Here is a 21,331-nt window from a genome sequence, read left to right as displayed (position 1 = left end):
CAAATGACTTACAGATTTAGGGGGAAAAAATCATAGGCATAGACAAATCATAATACTTGTCATCACAATCAAGAACTTTCTTTATTACATTTTATATGGATGAACCATGTATGGTAAATTAGAATTACTCATAATATATCTTTAAAAACTCTTTGAGGAAAGAGCTTTCAAAAGAATCTGATTTTATTGTTTTTGAAGAGTAGCAATGGTCTGTCTCTAAAAGGTTCAAGCTGAAAGTAATTCTTAGGGTTAGGTTGCCTCTCTGTAATTAGCAAGCCTCGGGGATCCCTGAGTGGCTCAGTGGTTTAGCGCCTGCCTTTGGCCCAGGGCATGATCCTGGAGTCCCGGGATCGAGTCCCACGTCGGGCTCCCGGCATGGAGCCTGCTTTTCCCTCCTCCTGTGTCTCTGTCTCCCTCTCTCTCTCTCTCTCTGTCTATCATTCATAAATAAATAAATAAATAAATCTTAAAAAAATAATTAGCAAGCCTCTTTATTATTTATTCTGTATATATTTCATATTTCATTAAGCCAGAATTAGAGTGAAAAAACAAAAGTTCAAAGAGTGGAAGATCTTAGGTTTTTAGAAGACCTGTATGACCTTCAGAAGTACATTCCTTGATGGAAATACTGCCTTAAATAGAAGAAAGGAAACTGCACTGGGCTCTGGACTTTAGAGGGCCCTGCTCTGTCTGGCATTGTTATTCTCCATATGATGAGGAGTATATAAGCCCAGCAGCCTTCCTCCCCACATGCAGGCTGTGCTTTTACTTCTGGATAGATCATCTAGGTAACCAGGCCTTCAGACTTTTCTTCCCTGGCATGTGTGAATCTGTCCTGAGGGCAGGGATGTAAGTAAGTTTGAGTTGTGGCTAAGGGATGACTCTGCATGAGGTACAGATAGAGCTTGGATATCTTGTACCTTATAGTGCAGGATGAGGTTGGGATGGGAAGAAACGATAGTACACTGATGGGTCAGAGATCTGTCCTTCCTGTGCTGTCATAATCTAGTGTCCATCTCTGAGATGTCCTGGAGTTTGTAATTTGAACTTGGCCTTCCAGTTTATTTTGATGATATATTTGTTAAGGTAGGCAGAGACAATAGATTTAACAGTTTGTTATCTGGAATTTTTACTTTTAAATATTTAGGCATGAGGCCTATGTACCCCATTGATACTCTTGTCCCAGGACCTGCAGATGTTAGGAATGGATCTGCTTAGTCACATTCTAAGTAAATACTACTGAGATCTTTAATGGGAGGAGTTTGCTGTTCCGAAATATTTGAAGCCTTCAATGGGATCAAATGCCAGGATTTGATTACATTAAAGTTTGATAATTTGGAAGAGGAAGTAAGAACTCCTCTGCCCCCATCTCAGATCTTTGACGCTATTTTTTCTCATCTTCCATAGATAAAATGGAAAAATTGCAGATTGTTCCTGTTGAGCTACTTGTTACTCTAAATGCGTAGAACCTTCTTAACCCTTAGATTTTCCACAGCAGCATTGAGTCCCAAGACAAAAGTGATTGTGATTGTCCTGTGATTGTAATTTAAAAACTTAAATAGTATTTCAATAGTGGCTGGCCATAGTAGAAAGCTGCTTAGCTCTCACAGTGCCATGAGTAGAAAGATCTACAATTCTTTAGCATAGTGAACTTGTATCTTTGGAAGAATTTTAGGAGTTTCTACTTGGTATACTGTATAGCTCATGATTTAGCAGCATCTTCGTAAGATGTACAGACCTGTTTGCATCTGGGCTTATGAAAGCTAATAAAGTTTGCATGTCTTTTTTTCTTTATTGATCCCTTCAGTAGCTCTTAGTATTTGTAGTCTTATTTAATGGGAAAACAGACTATGTGTAAAGATACTGATTTTACTCAGAATAGAGAAATGTGAATAACATTGTTCTAACCATTCAGTATGGCTTAAATAGAAATTCAGTTTAATATTAGTATCATACCTTATTGTTACAGGGAACGACTACTAATTTTTAATGTGTGCCTTTATTTCCTACCAGATTTTTATGTGACTGTAAACAACTATTGGATTCTGAATGCTAGACACATTAATTTTACCACGCTTTCTGTAGCTGGAGGATTCCGGGATTACCAAGTTCGTTCAGGACTGACTTTTCTACCAAAATTAAGCCATCATACCAGTGCCTTATCCGTTGTGGTAATCTTTTTTAAGCTTCTACTGAAATAGTAGCAGGTTAGATACAGTAGGGTATGAAAGGAGAAACATGTAGTTGTTTGAAAGTGACTACTGAGTTGGTGTAGTGCTATTTATTTATGTGCACATGTATGAGAGAAAATATGAAAGAATGAATATGAATATGAATATGTTGGGAAGGCATAGATGCATGGGTGCTTATGTCCACAGAAAGTGAAAAGGATCTTAGAAAGTTTGTGAAAATGACTTATTTATGAAAATGACTCTTATGAATAATTGTTCCTTGTTTAAAATAAGTACCTACCCATCAATCAGAGTTTTAACTAAAAGAAAGTGTGGACTGAAGTCCAAGGGCCCCTTGTATCTGAGTGCTATATGCAGTAGAAATGGAATATCAAACTCTTGAATGCTAAACTTAAATTTTATTGAATGTATGACTCTGGATCTCAACTTAAGTTGTGTTTACCAATTTTAAAATTTAAAAATTAGCTATGATAGTATAATAGAACCCTGATTGATGAATTTGCTAATTATTCTTCCCTGCTAGGATATCAAGTATTTGGTCTTTAACTGGGATACATAGCCTTTGTAAAGTGAGTTCAAGTTTCCTTTTAGGACTTATGTTATTTCTTATAGTTTTGATCTTTAAGTCTCCAGTTAAGATCTTAACTTTTTAACTCTATGCAGTATGTAGATATTTTATGTGGTATGTATACATGTGTATACTACATGTCATCTCCAAATATAACTTAATTTCTAAGAAAAATCCAGAGCTCCTTCTAATTTTTAGGAGATAGTGCTTTGATTCATGGTTGTTCTCTTCATAAATAGTCCCTTGCTTGGTTCATCGATTTCCCCACCTTAGATTACTTTTCATCTATTAAAAAATTATTATTGAATGCTTGCCACACATAGAATCAAAATTATTAAGTCTTTGTGCTATTACCCACCATTTTCTTATTACGAGAGGAGTTGTGATATAACCATAATAGCTTTGAAACTAAATTGGTAAATCTCTGAAACCTCATAATATTGATATGAATCTTTTTATTTTATGTTAAATATTTGGGGCAGATATTTGCTGGAAGTCTTCAAAACACTAAATATCAACTCTAATAAACAGATATTTTAGTCATATAAAGTTAGATGTAATTATTTCCTAGACTTGGCCTGGAGCACGTTGCTATATTGATGTCCCTTCCTGCAGCCTATCTTTTAAAAAGCTTTGGTTTCTTTAATTGTGTGTGTGTGTGTGTGTGTGTGCGCGTGCGCGCGCGCGCGCATGTGCTTATGTGCTTATGTGCTTATATGCTTGCTTTTAAGGCAGCTTGTATTTCTGCATCTCTAATGAAAATATTTTACCTCTTAATGGAATTTTCTCAAACCTGGTTATTGTCTGAATTTTATTTAGTATTTTAGCCCCCAATTAGCTTGTAATCTTTCATATATCTACATGTATGTTACTTTAAAAAAATAATTAAGAACTAACAATTTTTTAGTGATTATTTCAAGAATAGTTAATTGGCATTTATATTCATTGGGACTAGAAAAAATTAAGTTAGAGATCTTGATCATATTAGTTATTAGTAAGTTAGGCTGAACTGCTGTAATACACAGTCATACAGATAATGGCACCTAAACATTTTGTTTCTATACCCGCCCTAGGTATGTATTTAAGTTGGTGGGTGGTTTTTGAAGGAGTTCTGTTAAGGGACCCAGGCTCCCAGTAAGCAACCCTTTCTTGAATGCAGAGAGAGATGCTGTGAAAAATACCAGATTTACTTAATGTTTCCTGTTTTAAGATGCTATTCATAAGAAAGTCATTGTCTGGTATAAAAAGGAATCTCCAGTTCTTGAAGGGTGCTGTGCCATTGTTAGGTAGTCTTCTTCAAACTGTTGTCTTTTTAAGGAGCTTTGTGCTGTTATGTCTCTAACTAGTAGTATATATCCTAATCTAGGGATTTTTTCAAATTAAGTATCTCTGGACCATACTTGTAAGAGTCTGATATGGGGGCACCTGGGTGGCTCAGTCTTTTAAGTGGCTAACTCTTGATTTCGGCTCAGGTCATGATCTCAGATCATGAGATCCAACCCCATGTCAGACTCCATGCTGGATGTGGAGCATGCTTAAGATTCTCTCCCTCTCTCTTAAAAAAAAAATCTGATTTGATAGCTCTGGAATTGTGATCAGGCATATTTATTTTGAAAAATCTCTCCAAGTCTGAGTATTTCTCAGGCACGCCTGATTAAGAAGTAACATCTTAGAATTTACCAGGGATAGTCTTAGTCAGAACTAAAATTACTAAGATAATTGTAATTTATTAAAGAATCATAAATTCAACCTCTTACTAGAGTATAAAGAGTTAGACATTAAACTTCAGTAAGGAATTGATGGATGTTTTAATAATTTTTAAAGGATAATTTAAGCTTGACTAAGTAGTAATGACAATGACTTTATGCAGGAACTACCTTAATATTTTTGGGTCACCTTTCTAAAAATGTATCATTTAAATATGTCTGTGCATCATAAAATATTGAAACTAATGTTATGTGTTTCTAAATATTAGCTAATGAGAATTTCAAACTTGGGAGAGTAACAAATGTGCTTTTCTTAAGTTGGATTTTTTTTCTTGTTCTTTTAGAGTTCAGCAGTGCCTAAGACGTGGGTCTCAACAGACCACCTCTCCATTGTGTGGTAAATTAATATAACTTATTTTGGTGGTTTGTGGTGGTCCTTTTTTCTCGTCCGTGCATTGATTGGTTTGTTAGCTTTGTGTTAGTACTTTACTCATAAATAAAGATTTGGGAGAAAGATAAGACTTAAGGGCTTAGAACTCTGACCTTGGATTTTGGTCTTAGTTGATCAAGTTTCCTCTTAAGGAACCACTAGCATAAGTCTCAAATGAAGCTAGAATCAAATATCAAAATTATTTAGAGTTTGTCATAGTTGGGCAGAATCAAAGGTATTTGTGATAGCACCTTCTGAGCTCTTGGCCAATCACCAAACTCAGGGACTTGGTGAATATAGCATTAATTATTTGTAGAACAGCACATGAAAAACCAAGTAGAAGTTAGATTTACCTTTAATATAAATAGATTAAATAAGGGTCAAGAAATACATAGACCCCAGTATCTTATTGCTACGTGTTTTGGCTTAAATATTCTTTTTTCACTTCCCTCTGGCCGTGCAGTCCGTGGTGTCTGCAAGAAGCACAAGTTTAGACACACAAAGATGGGGCAGACAGTTGTCCATAGCTGGGATGGACAAGGAGACTTGGGAAAAATAGAAGAACCCTGATAGTTCCATTGTCAAACATCTAGGAGGATTTAATTTGCTTTATTTTTATGTTTATGACTTTAAGGTACATGTTTAATAATAATGATTTCTTAAATACTTTTAGAGTTTAGAGCAATAAACTCACTTATTCCATTAAGTAATAGAATTATGCATATTTGTATGAAAAGTATGTATTTTTTAAAAGTTTCATTTATAACATTTTATTCTTTAGGTGTAAACAATTACAGTTGACTACAATTCGAGCATTCTTTGATCTTATTGATGCTGATACTAAACAAGTATGTATTTTTAAGCTAAAAGTTACTTCAGTAAAGTAAAAGCTTTTGTTACAGCGGAATGGATTTAATACTTTTTATTTTCATAAAAGTAGAAGCTTTTTATATATTGATATAATATATCAATATACACTTAGTTTCAAATTAGAAATATATTTTTATCTGATAATACTTTGATCACTATTAGTAATTAATAGAATGCAATGAAAATGAAAAAGTGAAAAGATATGCTAAATCTTCCCCCAATTATTCCCCTTTACTTGTTTAAAATTTGATATATATCCTTTTAACTTTTATTTAACTTAAGGAAAATCCTTACTGCAAACTATTTTATCCTTTTTTTTTTTTAGTAATATGTTCTAAACTTCATGATCTACCTTATTAGACATTTTTGTTTAAATTTATTTTTTAAAAAGCATCTTTACCTTTCTGGTAAGGTCAGATGTCTTCATTCATTGACTAACCCAAGCTCATCAGAACTTAAAATATGTATTTTTAGTAGCTGAATGTTTCCTGTAATGAGATTTCACTTATAAACAGCACAAACCAGTGATTTTCCAAGTTGTTCAATTAGCAGCAGGACACCGGAAATCCTAGTGCCATTTATGGAACATCATATTACTTTTTCATCTCTTTCTTGTCTTCCAGCAGATATATAGTATGAGCATTAAGGATTTAAACAAAATTTAAGGAATTCTATCCATGAACTTAAATCTCTCTGTGAATTGGGAACAGATTTTCTTTTTCATCTTAAGCAACATTTTTTTTTTTTTTAACCTTAGGACATCTTGTAGTCCTTCTCTGTTTCATAGAAACCTGTTTTGGGAACTGTGGCTGTGGCTTCTCCCTTTGGAGAAAAAGTTCCTTATGTATTAGGTAATTTTCTTCATTATGGGAAAGTATTTAGCTCAGATATTTTTGGATTCTTTCCCTTGAAGGCTCCAGTTCTTTGAGAGACTAGTATGTGTGGCCTCTTTCTCAATAGGTCTCTAGGTAATGCTTTCCTTATTGTGTCTTAGAACTTTGCTCCTATAGGACTTTTTGTCTCTTGGAAGTGGGGTAGTGTTTGTGTTTTTTCCTTAAACCCTTCAAGAAGCTGCAGAATTACTATTAGAATCATAGATACTTATCTCTCTCCTGAAGAATACAATAAAACAGAGACACCCCCCCCCAAAAAAAGAGAGAAACCCAAATTGTGTGTTATCACATTTTAAGCCATAAGATACTTATTTAAGTTAGTATAGTGATTAAAGTAAATCAGCTTTATAGAATTAACACTATGTTGGTCATGGAATGCATTTTTCAGTTTTTCAACCTTGTTTTGTGAGCCTTAACTATGGCTAATGTTTTTTAGTTAGTTTGAGAGAATGCAACTAGATATAGTAGTAGAATCTATTAAAATTCCAAGAGCAGTTGTATTTGGAATGACATTTGGTAGGCTTAGGAAAAAGCCCATTTCAGTCTGTGAGTACTATCACAGACAGGTATATATTTTTAAAATTATACATAAAACTAATTTTTTTGTATAGTTGACACACTACATAAAACTAATTTTAATAAATCTTGTTTTCCATTAAATCCTGAGATAAAATTTTTAATACTAATCTATAATAAATTATAATTCTGGATAGATAAGTATTTTACAGACACATTTTAAGGGACAAATGAGAAATTTTTGGTAACTAATATTGCTCAGAATCAAAATATGAAACTGAGTTCTGTTTCACAAAGTCACTATATATAATGGGCTGGTCTAAACATTAGACAATAAAAAATTAGGATATGATTGCTATTCCTCAAGAAGATATTAAGAAGAGAAGCAAACATATATACAGGGAAACCACAACTCAAAGCATAATTAGTCCCAAACATGTGGTACAAAGGAATCAGAATTAAAGAATAATTTTTTTTTTAATTTATGATAGAGAGAGAGAGAGAGAGAGGCAGAGACATAGGCAGAGGGAGAAGCAGGCTCCATGCACCGGGAGCCTGATGTGGGATTCAATCCTGGGTCTCCAGGACCGCGCCCTGGGCCAAAGGCAGGCGCCAAACCGCTGCGCCACCCAGGGATCCCTAAAGAATAATTTCTGATGGTTATCAGCATAAAACACATAGCTGGAAACTTACGAGTGGATAGAGTCCATAGAGAGTAAGGATGGGAGAGTCCTGAGTTAACTGAAATGTTGGCAAAAAGACCAATTACTTTCAGTTGATTGCAAACAGATGTGGCTGCTTTAAAAAAAATCAACACTAGTTTTATATTAGATTGAGTTGATTGAAGTATTGAGTCTGCATCAATGAAGATAAAATATCTACTGCTCTCTACCATAGTTACACAATTATCTAAAGAACTATATTCTATGTTGGATGTTGTATTATAAGGAGGACATTAACAAACTTGAGTTTATCCAGGGAAGGCAGTCAGGGTAGTGAAGGTTTCAAACAGTTCTCTGAAAAAGTTGATGTATATAACAGTCTTCAGTTTCTTGAAGGGCTGCCCCTAACTTAATTTATCAAAGTAACAGGGAGTCAGAGATTTGCTCTAAATATGGCAGAGCATTTTCCTCATAGGAATTGTTAAAGTTGGGATGTGCAGTCTTTCACAACAGCAAGTTAGAAATAAATGTTCAAGCAAATGCTGTGTGACTTCCTAAGGGGTTCCAAATCTTTTCAATGGGTAAATCTTTTCACCTGGGTCCTCACTGTCATTTCATTGTCATTCTCTCTGTCCAACTGTGTGGTTGAGAAAATCAGTTACCTGTTAAGGCCTCAGTGCTTAAACTAGAGAATTGAATAGATGGATTTTAATGGATTTTATACCCAAGTACTTCTTCTTTAAGGGAGGAACTGGTATAAAGTTGCAGACATTTATTTTACTAGGATATTTTAAAACAGACAACAAAAAATCCTATTGTCTGCTCTCATTTTCATTTCACGAAAGAAAGTATATTGAGACACAGTGAAAGTAAGACGGAGTAAAGCAAAGTAGCTTCCTAGGAAGGGCAGTTGGGAATTCGTATTTTCTCTAATGACCAGTGAATTCTTTGTTGTGAGATTGGCACTGGTCTGAATTTGGAAACTAGTGTGTTGGAATCACTAGACTGGAGGATCTCTTAAGTTCTCATCTGACTCCATACCTTTGGATTTTTAATTTGTAACTGTTACTTGAGAGACATTAGTTGATAATAATTGAAAGCATGGGCTCTGGAGCCAGACTGCCTAAATTTGAATCCTGGCTCAGACTCTTTAACAGGAGTATGACCTTGGGCAAGTTCCTTCATTTCTCTATGCTTTAGTTTCTTCCTAAAAATGCAAATAAGAGGATTATTATCTCCTCGAGCTCTTGTAACATATTAAGTACTTCAAACAGTGCCTGGCCCGGAGTAAGTAACTATTGGCTCTTATCATTATTACTTGATGCAAAGTTTCAGTGAACAGTAGATATAAAAAGATTCAAAATGTATCATTATTCTTTCTAGATAACTCAGAATCCCAAGAAGAAATTGTCAGTTTTGAATCACCACTTTATAAGACATCCAGCAAAACACTTTGAGGAAAATCCAGCAATAATTTCTGACTTAACAGGTTGGTGGTAATAAAATGTTTTTATTTTAAATCAAATTTTATTTTCAGGTAAGTTTGTTATTAGCTAAGTCTTTGAAACTGTGGTACCTCAGGTATTATAATCCTGTTATATTTTATTATTTTCTCTATGATGGTTTCTTATAAAGTTCTTGGTTCAGGAAGGGAAAGAGGAGAAAAAACAGCTTATAAGATGTTGCTGATAAAAATTTTGTTCTGAAAATAACATGACAAGTAGAAAATTTTAAAGAAAGAGTTAAATGTCTATTTCCTGACAGTCACATAAAATACTATAATTTTTATTGACTTAAGTTTTTAGTATCAGTCATTTTTAGTCTTCTTTTGGTTTAAGAGCATATCCTTTGCTGTTAATATAATACCTGTTATACTCAGCTCGGAAAATAAAATGATTTATTTCCTTTTTATTGACACTTTATTAAAGATACCAAATAAATTTTAAATGCTTTACTTGATGTGAATGCTAATTGGGGATGAGCATAAATAACATCTTACTGGATTTTTTGTTTTAAAATAGTGATTGTTCAGGAAACCAATTCTTTTTCAAATCCTATTGTAATCGAGAAGTACTTTGTGAGCATTCTTTATTTAATATTTAAAAAACAAGCCAAATTAATTTCCTTTACCTTAGGGACATCTATGTGGGTTCCAGTAAAAGTATCCAAATGGACCTATGTGGCTTACAATGTAAGTATACCCTCACTGGTTAAAAATTTTTTTCAAAAACGTTTTATTATTTTTGTTTGTTTGTTTACATTTTATTATTAATCTTTAAAAGTTAAAGATTCTTGGGACGCCTGGGTGGCTCAATGGTTGAGCACCTCCCTTCAGCCCAGGGTGTGATCCTGGAATCCTAGGACTGAGTCCCACATCAGACTCCCTGCATGGAGCCTGCTTTTCCCTCTGCCTGTGTCTCTGCCTCTGCCTCTCTCTGTGTCCCTCATGAATAAAGAAATAAAATCTTTAAAAAAGAAAAAGATTCTTGGGGCTCCTGGGTGGCTCAGTTCAGTTACATTTCTGTCTTTGGCTCAGATCTGATCCCAGGGTCCTGGGATTGGGCCTGATGGTCAGGCTCTCTGCTCAGTGGGGAACCTGCCTCTCCCCCTGCTTGTGCACACTTGCTCTCTCTGTGTGTCAAATAAATAATTTTAAAAAAAAATAAAGACTTAGGGCTCAGTTTATTGAATGTATGACTCTGGATTTCAACTTAAGTTGTGATCTCAGGGTCATGAATTTAAGCCCTGCATTGAGCTCTATGTTAAAAAAATTTTTTTTTGAAAATAAATCAAAATTAAAGACTCTTTTAAAAAGATAACTATCTATATTTTCCCATATTAAAACAACTTAATGATAATTCCTTAATAATATCTAGTGTTCAATTTTCCAGTTTTATTGTAACTCAAATTTTTTCTCAGTTTAAATGAGGTTACAAATAATGTCCGCATATTGTCATTTGTTGATATCTCTTATTCCTCTTTTAATTTCTTATACTTTCTCCACCCCTTTTCTTTCTTTGTAGCTTACTTGTTGAAAAACAAATCACTTGTCCTATAGAGTTTTACAGTCTTGATTTTGCTGATTACATTCCTTCAGTGCCATTTAGCATATTCCTTTGTCTACTCTTTTCCTATACCATAATACTTGGATCAGATTCAGTTGCTTAATCAGATTCAGTTTTTGTTTAGGCTAGACTCTCTCTTTTTTTGTGATATTAGCAGCTATTGATAAAAAGTGCCTAGAGTCATTAATTCATTTAGGAGGATGCAAACTGGTGGTACCCTGGGCAGCCCAGGTGCTCAGTGGTTTAGCGCCGCCTTCGACCCAGGGCCTGATCCTGGAGACCGGGATAGAGTCCTGCATCAGGCTCCCTGCATGGAGCCTGCTTCTCCCTATGCCTGTGTCTCTGCTTCTCTCTCTCTCTCTCTCTCTCTCTCTCTCTCTCTCATAAATAAAAAAAAAAATTAAAAAAATAAAAGCTAAAAAAATGGTGGTACTCTGATTTTTTTTTTAACAAGAACACTAAATTGTGAAATCTCTCATCTACTAAATTTATTAAAAGTGGAACATATCAGAAAAGGAAACAATTATAATTGCTTGGATCTTTGGATCTTATATTTACTGGTTTTCAGAATAGCAAGTTGGTTCACAAGCCTCCTCCATCAGTGATCATAAATGGTTTTGGTTTGTTTCTTCTAGTACTATAATGAATTCCTATTTTAAATATATTTGTTTCTATCTAAAATATAAAATTCTTCTGTCTTTGACCAGTGGAAGCCATTCAAATTAGGTTTCTGAATCTTTTAGGTAAAGCCACTCTTTGTATTTTATTGATAGTTTTTTCAGTACCTAGTATAGGAAGATATTCAAGCTCATTTTGTTCATTTCCTGCCCCAGACCTTGAATCAACTTTTTCTCTAAGGAGCTCCTCCTATTATTTGGGTAATGGTGTCTAAAAACCATAATTTGGCCACTAGAGATATTTGTAGCTAGTGGGTTAGCTTTTCTAGGCCTTTTCAGTGGTCAGAGCTAAGAATTGTATTTTATCTTGATCATAAGGCCAGAACCAGGAGCACCTGGGTGGCTCAGCTGTTAAGCGTCTGCCTTTGGTTCAGGGCAAGATCCCAGTTTGATCATTGAGTCCCACATCAGGCTCTCTATAAGGAGCCTGCTTCTCCCTCTGCCTATGTCTCTGCCTTTCTCTTTAAAAAAAAAAAAAAAAAAAAAAAAAAAAAAAGGCCCAAACCCAAATTAAAAAAAAAAAAAACCTTCCATTTATACTGCCGTTTTCAAGACATAGTCAAGACTGCAGGGTACCTGATACCCTTGACTGATATCTGTATCTTCTTCCCACTCCTAGAATATTAGTTCTCAACAACACCAAGAGTGATAAAGTTAGAATAATTACTCATTGCTTTATCTGGATATTTGAATGATGAAATTACCTACTCTCTTAGTTTTATTATATTTTTCCTTTTTTTTTTTTTTTTAGGAATCTGATAAGATATATTTTACATTTCCTCTTGCAAATCATCGGAAAATCTACACTCATGTCTATTGTCAGAGCACCATGCTGGTAAGATAATTGGTACATTGTATATAAATTGAAAAGGCTACTTTTTTTTGTTTGTAAGATTCAATATCTAAGATCTCTTCTTCAGCTAAGAACTATTATTAATTCTAATAAGTTGAAAAATACTTGGAACAGAGTTTTGATTGAAAAGCATTAATTGAAATGTTTCCATAGCTGATAATTTACCATTAAATTATACTTTTAGCTCTATTTTAGGTCTTTCACCCTGTTTTTCTACCTTAAACTATATTTAGGATGAAGGAATTCAGTTCAAATGTCCTTTAATTCTAAAATTCTGGTAGTACTTTAAAGAAAAGATATATTTAAACAGAACTATTTTGTAGGGATTTTATGAAGTAAATACTGTTTTTCTGTTGGCTTCCATACTTAAATTTACAAAGCTTTTTATACCAAACATTCTCTAAAATAGTAACTTTGTTACAATGTTAGACTCAGAGTTACCAAGTGATGATTTTATATACTTCTTTTTAATGAATACCTACTATCATATATTGTCAAAAAAGGTGTTTGATGCTTTAGCATCCCTTTGTTACATTAGGAATATTTAAGTAATAATTTAATAATTTGTCAGCATTTCTTATTTTCAGGAATTGGTTCCCAATTTGGGTTCTTTTCCCTCTTTTCTGATTTTTTTTGGGGGGGGCATTTTCCAGGTTTCTTTATATTTGTGTTTTTCATAATTTGTTTCCACTTCTCCCTTTTGTTGGGTTATTTTTTACTCTTTAGAACTAGAATCTGACACTTAGTTGGTAGATACAGCCATTTGATATATAGTAGAGTCTTTAGAAATAATAGGCAAGCATCATGGGCTAGGTACTAATAAATACTAATTTTAATGAGATGACCAGAGATTTGTATCTCTCACAGAGACTAGCATCTCTCAGCCAAAAATCTGGATGGGCAGTTTATTTTAAGAGAATCTGACCCTTAAGCTACTGGCTTAAAATATCCAAACTCACTTAATACTAAATTCCAAATCAGAATGTCAGTATTATATTGAGAAAAATCCTTGCCAAAGTTCAAATTCTCCATTTGGCTTATTGGAAGATCCCTTTGCTATAATTAAGGTCCATGGGTATTAATTAGTATAAAGTCATGTGGTGAATTTTTAAAATCTTTTCAATTTGTATTATAGAAGTTTTCAATCTTCTAAAAGTAGAGAGATTGTGATAATGAAATCTCACATAACCATCACATAGCTTTAACAGTTATCAACCCTGCCACTTTTATTTATCCCTTCCTCACTCTTTTTTTGACTGAAACATTCTCAAAGCAAATTGTAGGTGTTTTATCTTTGCATCCTTAAATACTTCAATATGTTTTCTAACATAAGAATTGTGCATGGGACTATAATATCATTTCGTCCAACAAAATTATTAATTCCTTAATATCATGTAATATCCAATCCATGTTCAGTTGTCCTCTTTTCCGTTAAATTCTAAGTTGATTTATTTGAATCAGAATCTAAACAGTACACATATTATATTTGATTCATGGATCCTCAGTTTCATTTATAATGGCCCTCTCTTTTCCCCCTATGCCATTTATTTGTTTAAGCAAATGGGTTACATATTCTACAGAATTTCCCACATTTTGGGTTTAGCTAAGTATTCTTGTGGTGTCTTTTTTTCTTTTTAAAGTTGTATTTATTTGAGAAAGAGAATGTTCGAGAGAGCATGGGATGGGGGCAGAGGGAGAAAGAGAAGTAGACTCCCCACTGAGCAGGGAGCCCTAGGAGAGGCTCGATCCCAGGACCCCAGAATCATGCTGAGCCAAAGGCAGAAGCTTAACCAGCTGAGCCCCCTAGGCTCACCTCTTGTGGTATCTTTTAACATGTACTTCTTCCTTATGTTGTCTGTACACTGATAGTTAGATTTAGAATCTTGATTAATTTTTTATTTAATTACCATTAATTTTTTTGTGGCAAGAATGTTTTATAAGTAGAACTAGATACTTACCAGAAGATATATAATAGCTAGTTGTCTCACTTTAGTGACTGAAAGACTTATTGTGGACTCAAGTGGTATCAGCATGGTCTATCCTTTATAAAGTTCCTAATTAGTTTTTCATTTAACAATTTTAGTAGCCACTGAGGGTATCGTTTTTTACTACAGATAGATTATTTTTAGATCTGTGAATTTTATGATCAAGAAGCATTTTCTTTTCTGCATACTTTAGGAATTGGTTAAGAGTTCTTGAGTGACTTTTTCTAAGATTTTCAGTATAATTTTCATAATTAATTGAGTTAGGGATGCTTACTAGATAACTTGAAATCGTTCTTTTGACACTTTATAGATTATATCAACGTGATGCTTTAGGTGGGCTTGAATAATACTTTTCTACTTGGTGAATAAGTCAGAATTTCCTATACACCAAAGTGTAGTTGTATAAAATATTAACTTTCATGTTCATGGGCTATCTTTGAAGATAGGCTCCCTTAGTAGCTCCAAAAACCCATTACAAAGGTGAGTTGGACCTTGAGAGCTTACTAGATTTTCCTTGTCTAAACTAGGCAGATATTTTCTTTTACCTTACTTTATAATGTCATATTATTCTGGGAAACACAGGTAACTGATATAGAAGTCACACAAGTGGGATGCCTGGATGACTCAATATCTGCCTTCAACTGAGGGACATGATCCCAGGATCTGGAGATCGAGTCCCACATCAGCCTCCCTGTGGAGATCCTGCTTCTCCCTCTGTCTATGTCTCTGCCTCTGTATGTGTGTCTCATGAATGAATAAATAAATAAATAAAATCGTAAAAAAAAATCACACAAGTATTTTGCCAGCAATAAAGAGCAGACAAATTCCACATTGTTTTTTGTTTCCTTTCAGCTTTCTTTTCTATATTCTTAGAAAATGTCTTTACATTGTATTTAAGCTCCATTAGGGCAGAGACCATGTCTGCCTCATTCATCATTTTTTTCTTGAAGGCTAAGCATAATCCCATAGCCCTAGAATGGACTTCATAAATATTAGTTGGATGAAAGGATTGATTTCATTTTCACTATCCTCTCTTTATTAGGGAAAAATTTATGTAGCTATCTGAGCAGTGTTTCTTATCCTCTTAGACCTTGGTGTAGGATTTTACTATTTGGATCATCAGTTCTTGGAACATCACTCTTGCTACTTCCTTAAAAGTTAGAGTGAAGATCTTTGGGCATACTGCTCTTAAATGACTGAAGATAAATACATAATATTGTTAAAATATCAATACCATCTCTGCAGCATTCCCATGTTACCCTGATAAAGTAATACCTAGCTTTTATCTTGAGCCCTTGCAGTTGTCCTTCAATCTAAACACATTCTCAGTTACATAGAAGGTTTGCCTAATAATCAAATAAGAACTCAAGATAGCTAACAAGTTATACTTAGAGTACTTGGCTCTGGATTTTTTTTTCTTTCTGTAAAAAGTCAACTTCTAGGTGTTCATTCTTCTATTTTTACTTAAAATGTAGTTACTTACTATGTAACTATCTAATTAAAGCATGGACATTGCTGAACTCTGAAAAGTGTTGTTCAAAAATTAAAATTGCTTAGGCAATATGCTGTAGAGAGGTCACTCTTTCTCTTACTGCTGTTCCGGGTTACTTGCTTATCTATCTATATTTACATTAGACTTCTCTACTGCCCTTGACCTGTATGACTTTGAGAATAGCTTGGAAATGTTTTGGAATAACAGGTTGCTATTTTATGTTTCCATCATGCCTACTACTCCTGTCATATGACAGTAAAATGTTAAAGCTGCCTATTTTATGTAATTATTTTCTATAATATTTAGTGTGCTTTATGTTATTAACAGGATACAAATAGTTGGATTTTTGGCTGCATAAACAGCACTTCTATGTGGTAAGTCTTTTGAACCTAAGCACCTCAATTGTTCATTTTTCTCAATAGAAATAATAAGTCATACTTTTTAAAGATGTGTTTATGTTAGAGAAAAAGGGAGCCAGGAGGATTGGGTAGGGACAAAGGGAAAAGGGGAGAGAATCTCAAGCAGACTCCTAACTGAGCATGGAGCCTGATTCGGGCCTTGATCCCACCACCCTGAGATCATGACATGAGCCAAAATCAAGAGTTGGATACTTAACTGACTGAGCCACCCAGGCACCCCAAATCACACTTTTTAGCTATTTTAGCTACATACATGTTTAAGCTCATTCTGCTATGTTGCATTATAGTATTTATTTTATTTTATTTATTTATTTGACAGAGAAAAAGAGAGCACAAGCAGGGAGAAGGAGAAGCAGACTTCCCACTGAGCAGGGACCCCACTGTGGGGCTTAATCCCAGGACCCTGGGATCATGACCCAAGTCAAAAACAGATGCTTAACCCACTGAGCCACCCAAACACCCCTATGATACTGATTTTAAAATAAAAAATGAAGGAAATTAACATATCAGTATTTACAAACATTGAAATGGTTGTGAGGAAAAACAATTTTTTTGCACCCAAAAGGATTGTATGGATAAGAGTATATTGGATTAGACTTATTGGACTTCACTTCATTAGAACTTTCTCTGATAAGTTTGTAGATGGTTTCTTTTTCCTCTGAAGCTTATTTATAATTTATAATATTTTAATATATTTGTCCTTTAATTGTATTTTCATATTCATTTCAAAGCCGGCAAGGAGTTGATTTATCATGGAAAGCTGAACTGCTGCCAACAATCAAGGTAAATTATGGCTTTAGAATGGTAATATCTGGGTGAAAAATACTTGAGTCTATAGGCATTTTAGAATATGGTCTTTTATTAATTCATCTAAGTATTGAGATTTGCTAACATATATTTTATAAATATTTTCTCTGGAAATATATTTTAACATGCAATTTTTGTTTAACTTTCAGGGATAAAAACTGTGAGTTAACAATCCTCTAATGAAAACCCTCTAATGAAATCTCTGTATTATAAATCCTCTAATGAAAGCTCTATATTACAGTATCATACCAAGAGCTAGATAAATTTTTAAAATTCATCTTGATGGTATATTTGGAATGGTCTATCTTAAAATAGAAGCTGAGTAGTAGTTTGAGTTTTTGGGAGAAGACCTGTAGTAGGAAAGTGAGCATCTCAAAGTGGCATAAAGTAATTTTCCAGATCTCCTTCAACATCACTTTGTGATCAGGCACTTGGATAACTCTACTGTATCTAGTACTACATGGGATTTATTTAATAATTGTTTGTGATTTCCTTAAGTAACTCTGATAGGTCAGCAAGCCTTCTTACAAAAAGTTAATATTGTTAAGAAAATAAAACAATTCTAAAATTTGATGAAATTACCTGTTTAATTTCTCAGCTGTATTTACTATAATTTATATATATATATATATTTTTTAAGATTTTATTTATTTATTCATGATAGTCACACAGAGAGAGACAGAGAGGCAGAGACACAGGCAGAGGGAGAAGCAGGCTCCATGCACCGGGAGCCCGACGTGGGATTTGATCCCGGGTCTCCAGGATCGCGCCCTGGGCCAAAGGCAGGCGCCAAACCGCTGCACCACCCAGGGATCCCCTGTATTTACTATAATTTATAGTCTTATACCGGGAGTGATAATTTTCAGTCTTCAAAAGTAGTCTTTCTTTAAAAGTAGTTTTTCATAATAAATACTAGCCTCATAAACTTGAAAGTGAAGCCATCAGGGTTGTTCCCAATCATCTCCCAATCCAACTCAGTTATTTATCTGTATATTTATTCAGAATACAGTCAATCTGTACTATACTAACAGAGAGGAATGATGACAGAAGGATGTAAGTTGCTTGACTTTGGAATGGTTGCAGTTATTTTTCTATCACCTTGGTCATATTCATTCATATGGCTTTGTATTCAAGAAAAAAATATTGTAGGAAAGTGATTAGACTCATATGAACATTTTAATGTCTCTCACTGGTCCTATCCTAACCTTTAGGAGCAAAACAAAAGTAGTAGGATATACTTAATAATTTTTCATAAATCTTTCCTTGAATATTGAAATTGGGTTATGTATCCTATCCAAACAGTAGTTTAAGAGTTAAGAAGAAATAAATTACTAAAATCTGGGTAGAATGTTATTTGCTTAATTTTAAAAAATTACTTTTTAAATAATAAAATCCTCATGTATATTTTTAATCTCAAATATTCAACAATGTATTCATCTAGTTCTAGACCCCTGTGGTGTTTCTTCTAAATATAAGACACAGTTGGCAGAAAAGCAGGAGAACAAGCTATCCCAGCTGCTTACTTCCCCCCTCCCCCCAAGATTTATTTCAGAAAGAGAGAGAGAGAGAGAGAGAGTGCACATGAGGGGAGGGGCAATGGGAGAGGGAATAAGAGTCTCAAGCAGATTCGCCTTCTGAGCAGGGAGCCTGACAAGAGGCTTAATCTCATGACCCTGAGATCATGACCTAAGTCAAAACCAGGTCACCCAGCTGCTGCTAGCTTTTTATAGTGCATGCTGGAACAAGTTGCCAGCAGCATTAAAAGCCGCCTGAAATTTAGAGGGGGAAAATGGGAGAGAGAAGTTTAGAAAATAAGGATTATAATATTCTACAATCTTAGGAGTTCTCAGCTGAAGAGGATTATGATTGTTAAAAATAGATAAACGTCTCCATTTTAATGAAAATAAAAATGATATATGTTAGCCATTTATAAAAAGGACATAGTTCTTTTGCCATCAAGTTGAAGAGAAAGAAAAGATACAAGTGAAAAGATTTTATGACTTTCATTCATATTTATATCATCTCAACAAAAGTACTATCAGATGAGAATCATACATTCTTACTATTTCTGCTGACTGAACTATTAATAGAAGACTCCAGCAAAGCACCTATAAATTCAATTTTTAAGTACCAATCGTATGGAATTTTCCTGTCATGGGTACAATGAAAAAGTTTCTAAAAACACACAAAACATAGCAGGCTAAAATTTGGTAAGCCAAAATGAATTTATTGTCGAAAACAAAAAAATCACCTTTCTAAAGGTAACTAACTTGTATAAGAAAACTATATTATCACTACTTTGCCTTAGGCATACGTTAGCACCATAGCTTTGCTCTGTACATTGAAACCTGTTTGATTTCCTGTGTGTGTTGTCTCAGCATTAAAGGAATTTTACCCTTAAAACACTGAAAAATTTCCAAACTTCCTATTAATCTTACTTGTCAACCTGACAATTTCATGAATATGATAAAATTGTCAAGTTCCTACTGATATTATAACTATGTAGGAACTTTATAAGGAAATTTTTTGACACTGTTACCTTTTTAAAGTATTCTAATCCTAACAAAGAAATTCTTTTTTTTTTTTTCTAACAAAGAAATTCTTGAGGAAAAAAAATATTCTTGAAAATAAGTAACAAAAGCTAGTAGAGTGGATAGCCACACAGAGTAACCATGGTGCTTTCAAATTAATTTATCTTTCATACTGTCTACCATCTGGTTGGTCTCAGTTGCCTGTTGCTGTGGTTTGTGAGGCCCTTTTAAGGCTTTCTCACTTACATTAGAACATTATACGTCTGTTGCGGAGATGTTGCTAAGTAAGTCGAGGGGAAGCCTAGTAGTCAAAAGTACTCACAGGTGAATCTAGTCAGATTGTTAGAGTGCCATTTGTTGACAGTTCTTTAGCTTCAGCACTTCTGTTCAATTTGCTCACATAGGTGCTTCTGAAGAACACTGGAGAAAGTTAACTGCAGAAGTTTCTTAATGTGAAAAAAGTTTCTAAATGCCTACAAATTGTTACCATGTATAACTATTGCTGCCCCCATATCTACTTTAGGATAAAACCTGGATTTAAAAACCGTATTAAATAAATAAATAAATAAATAAATAAATAAATAAATAAATAAATAACCAACCGTATTTAGGGATCCCTGGGTGGCACAGCGGTTTAGCGCCTGCCTTTGGCCCAGGGCATGATCCTGGAGACCCGGGATCGAATCCCACGTCGGGCTCCTGGTGCATGGAGCCTGCTTCTCCCTCTGCCTATGTCTCTGCCTCTCTCTCTCTCTCTCTCTCTCTCTCTGACTATCATAAATAAATAAAAATTTAAAAAATTAAAAATAAATAAAAACCGTATTTGGTGCTCTGGCTTTTCATTAAATAGACCAATCTCTTATCTATTCATCCCTCAAAGTATAGACTATAGGATCTGGTCTTAATTTTGAAAATAGATGTTCATCTGATGAGGTCTTATTATGTCTTCGTGTCATTTACTGAATAAGTTCTGGGGGATGATATTCATATACATCATTAGACAACAACTCTACTGCTTGGGCTAGATTAGAATCATTTGAGATTAAGTTGCAACTCTGTTTTGTAGCATTCATTCATTCATCAACTATTTGAATGCTCTTTGTCATATGCTACCAAAATAAGTGTAGAAATCATATTGTAATGTTATAAAGAACAAATCGACAAATTATAAAAGATACCAGATATGGAAATAATTATATTTACTATTAAGTGTCATTTGTTTTACCTGAAGGGATACAGTTCAAGGAATATTTTTGACAGTCCATATTTACAAAACTATTAGGGATTGACCTCAGAAGATAATTGACCTGAAAATGTAAACATAGGCATTTTATTTTATTTTATTTTATTTTAATATTTTATTTATTTACTCATGAGAGATACAGAGAGAGAAAGGCAGAGACACAGGCAGAGGGAGAAGCAGGCTCCATGCAGGGAGCCCGATGTGGGACTCGATCCTGGGTCTCCAGGATCACGCCCTGGGCCAAAGGCAGGTGCTAAACTGCTGAGCCACCCAGGGATCCCCCAAACATAGGCATTTTAAAAGGTACTAAATGTAAAGTTTGAAATCAGTTTCTTTATAACCAATTAAGCAAGAAATAAGTGTTTGTAATATATCTTTTAACATGCTTTAAGTTCTATATACCCTCAGAAATAGAATCAGCT

At 34.1% G+C, this 21,331-nt stretch overlaps 1 protein-coding gene across 1 annotated transcript in view; it reads left to right on the top strand.

Annotated features, from left to right (window-relative positions):
* The window catches only part of PGAP1 (post-GPI attachment to proteins inositol deacylase 1), a 74,702-nt gene that overhangs the window by 20,840 nt on the left and 32,531 nt on the right, over positions 1-21,331 (top strand). The window contains exons 5-12 of the mRNA XM_025441826.3: positions 2,014-2,171; positions 4,811-4,863; positions 5,678-5,744; positions 9,221-9,326; positions 9,973-10,028; positions 12,331-12,414; positions 16,237-16,283; positions 17,060-17,111. Coding sequence (XP_025297611.1) covers positions 2,014-2,171; positions 4,811-4,863; positions 5,678-5,744; positions 9,221-9,326; positions 9,973-10,028; positions 12,331-12,414; positions 16,237-16,283; positions 17,060-17,111 — 623 coding nt within the window. The remainder of the gene's footprint in view (positions 1-2,013; positions 2,172-4,810; positions 4,864-5,677; positions 5,745-9,220; positions 9,327-9,972; positions 10,029-12,330; positions 12,415-16,236; positions 16,284-17,059; positions 17,112-21,331) is intronic.

The sequence above is a fragment of the Canis lupus genome, chromosome 37 (assembly GCF_003254725.2).
Source record: "Canis lupus dingo isolate Sandy chromosome 37, ASM325472v2, whole genome shotgun sequence".
Taxonomy (NCBI): Eukaryota; Metazoa; Chordata; class Mammalia; order Carnivora; family Canidae; genus Canis; species Canis lupus.
The sequence above is the reverse complement of the archived record's forward strand: the minus strand, read 5'-3'. Positions and strand labels throughout refer to the sequence as shown.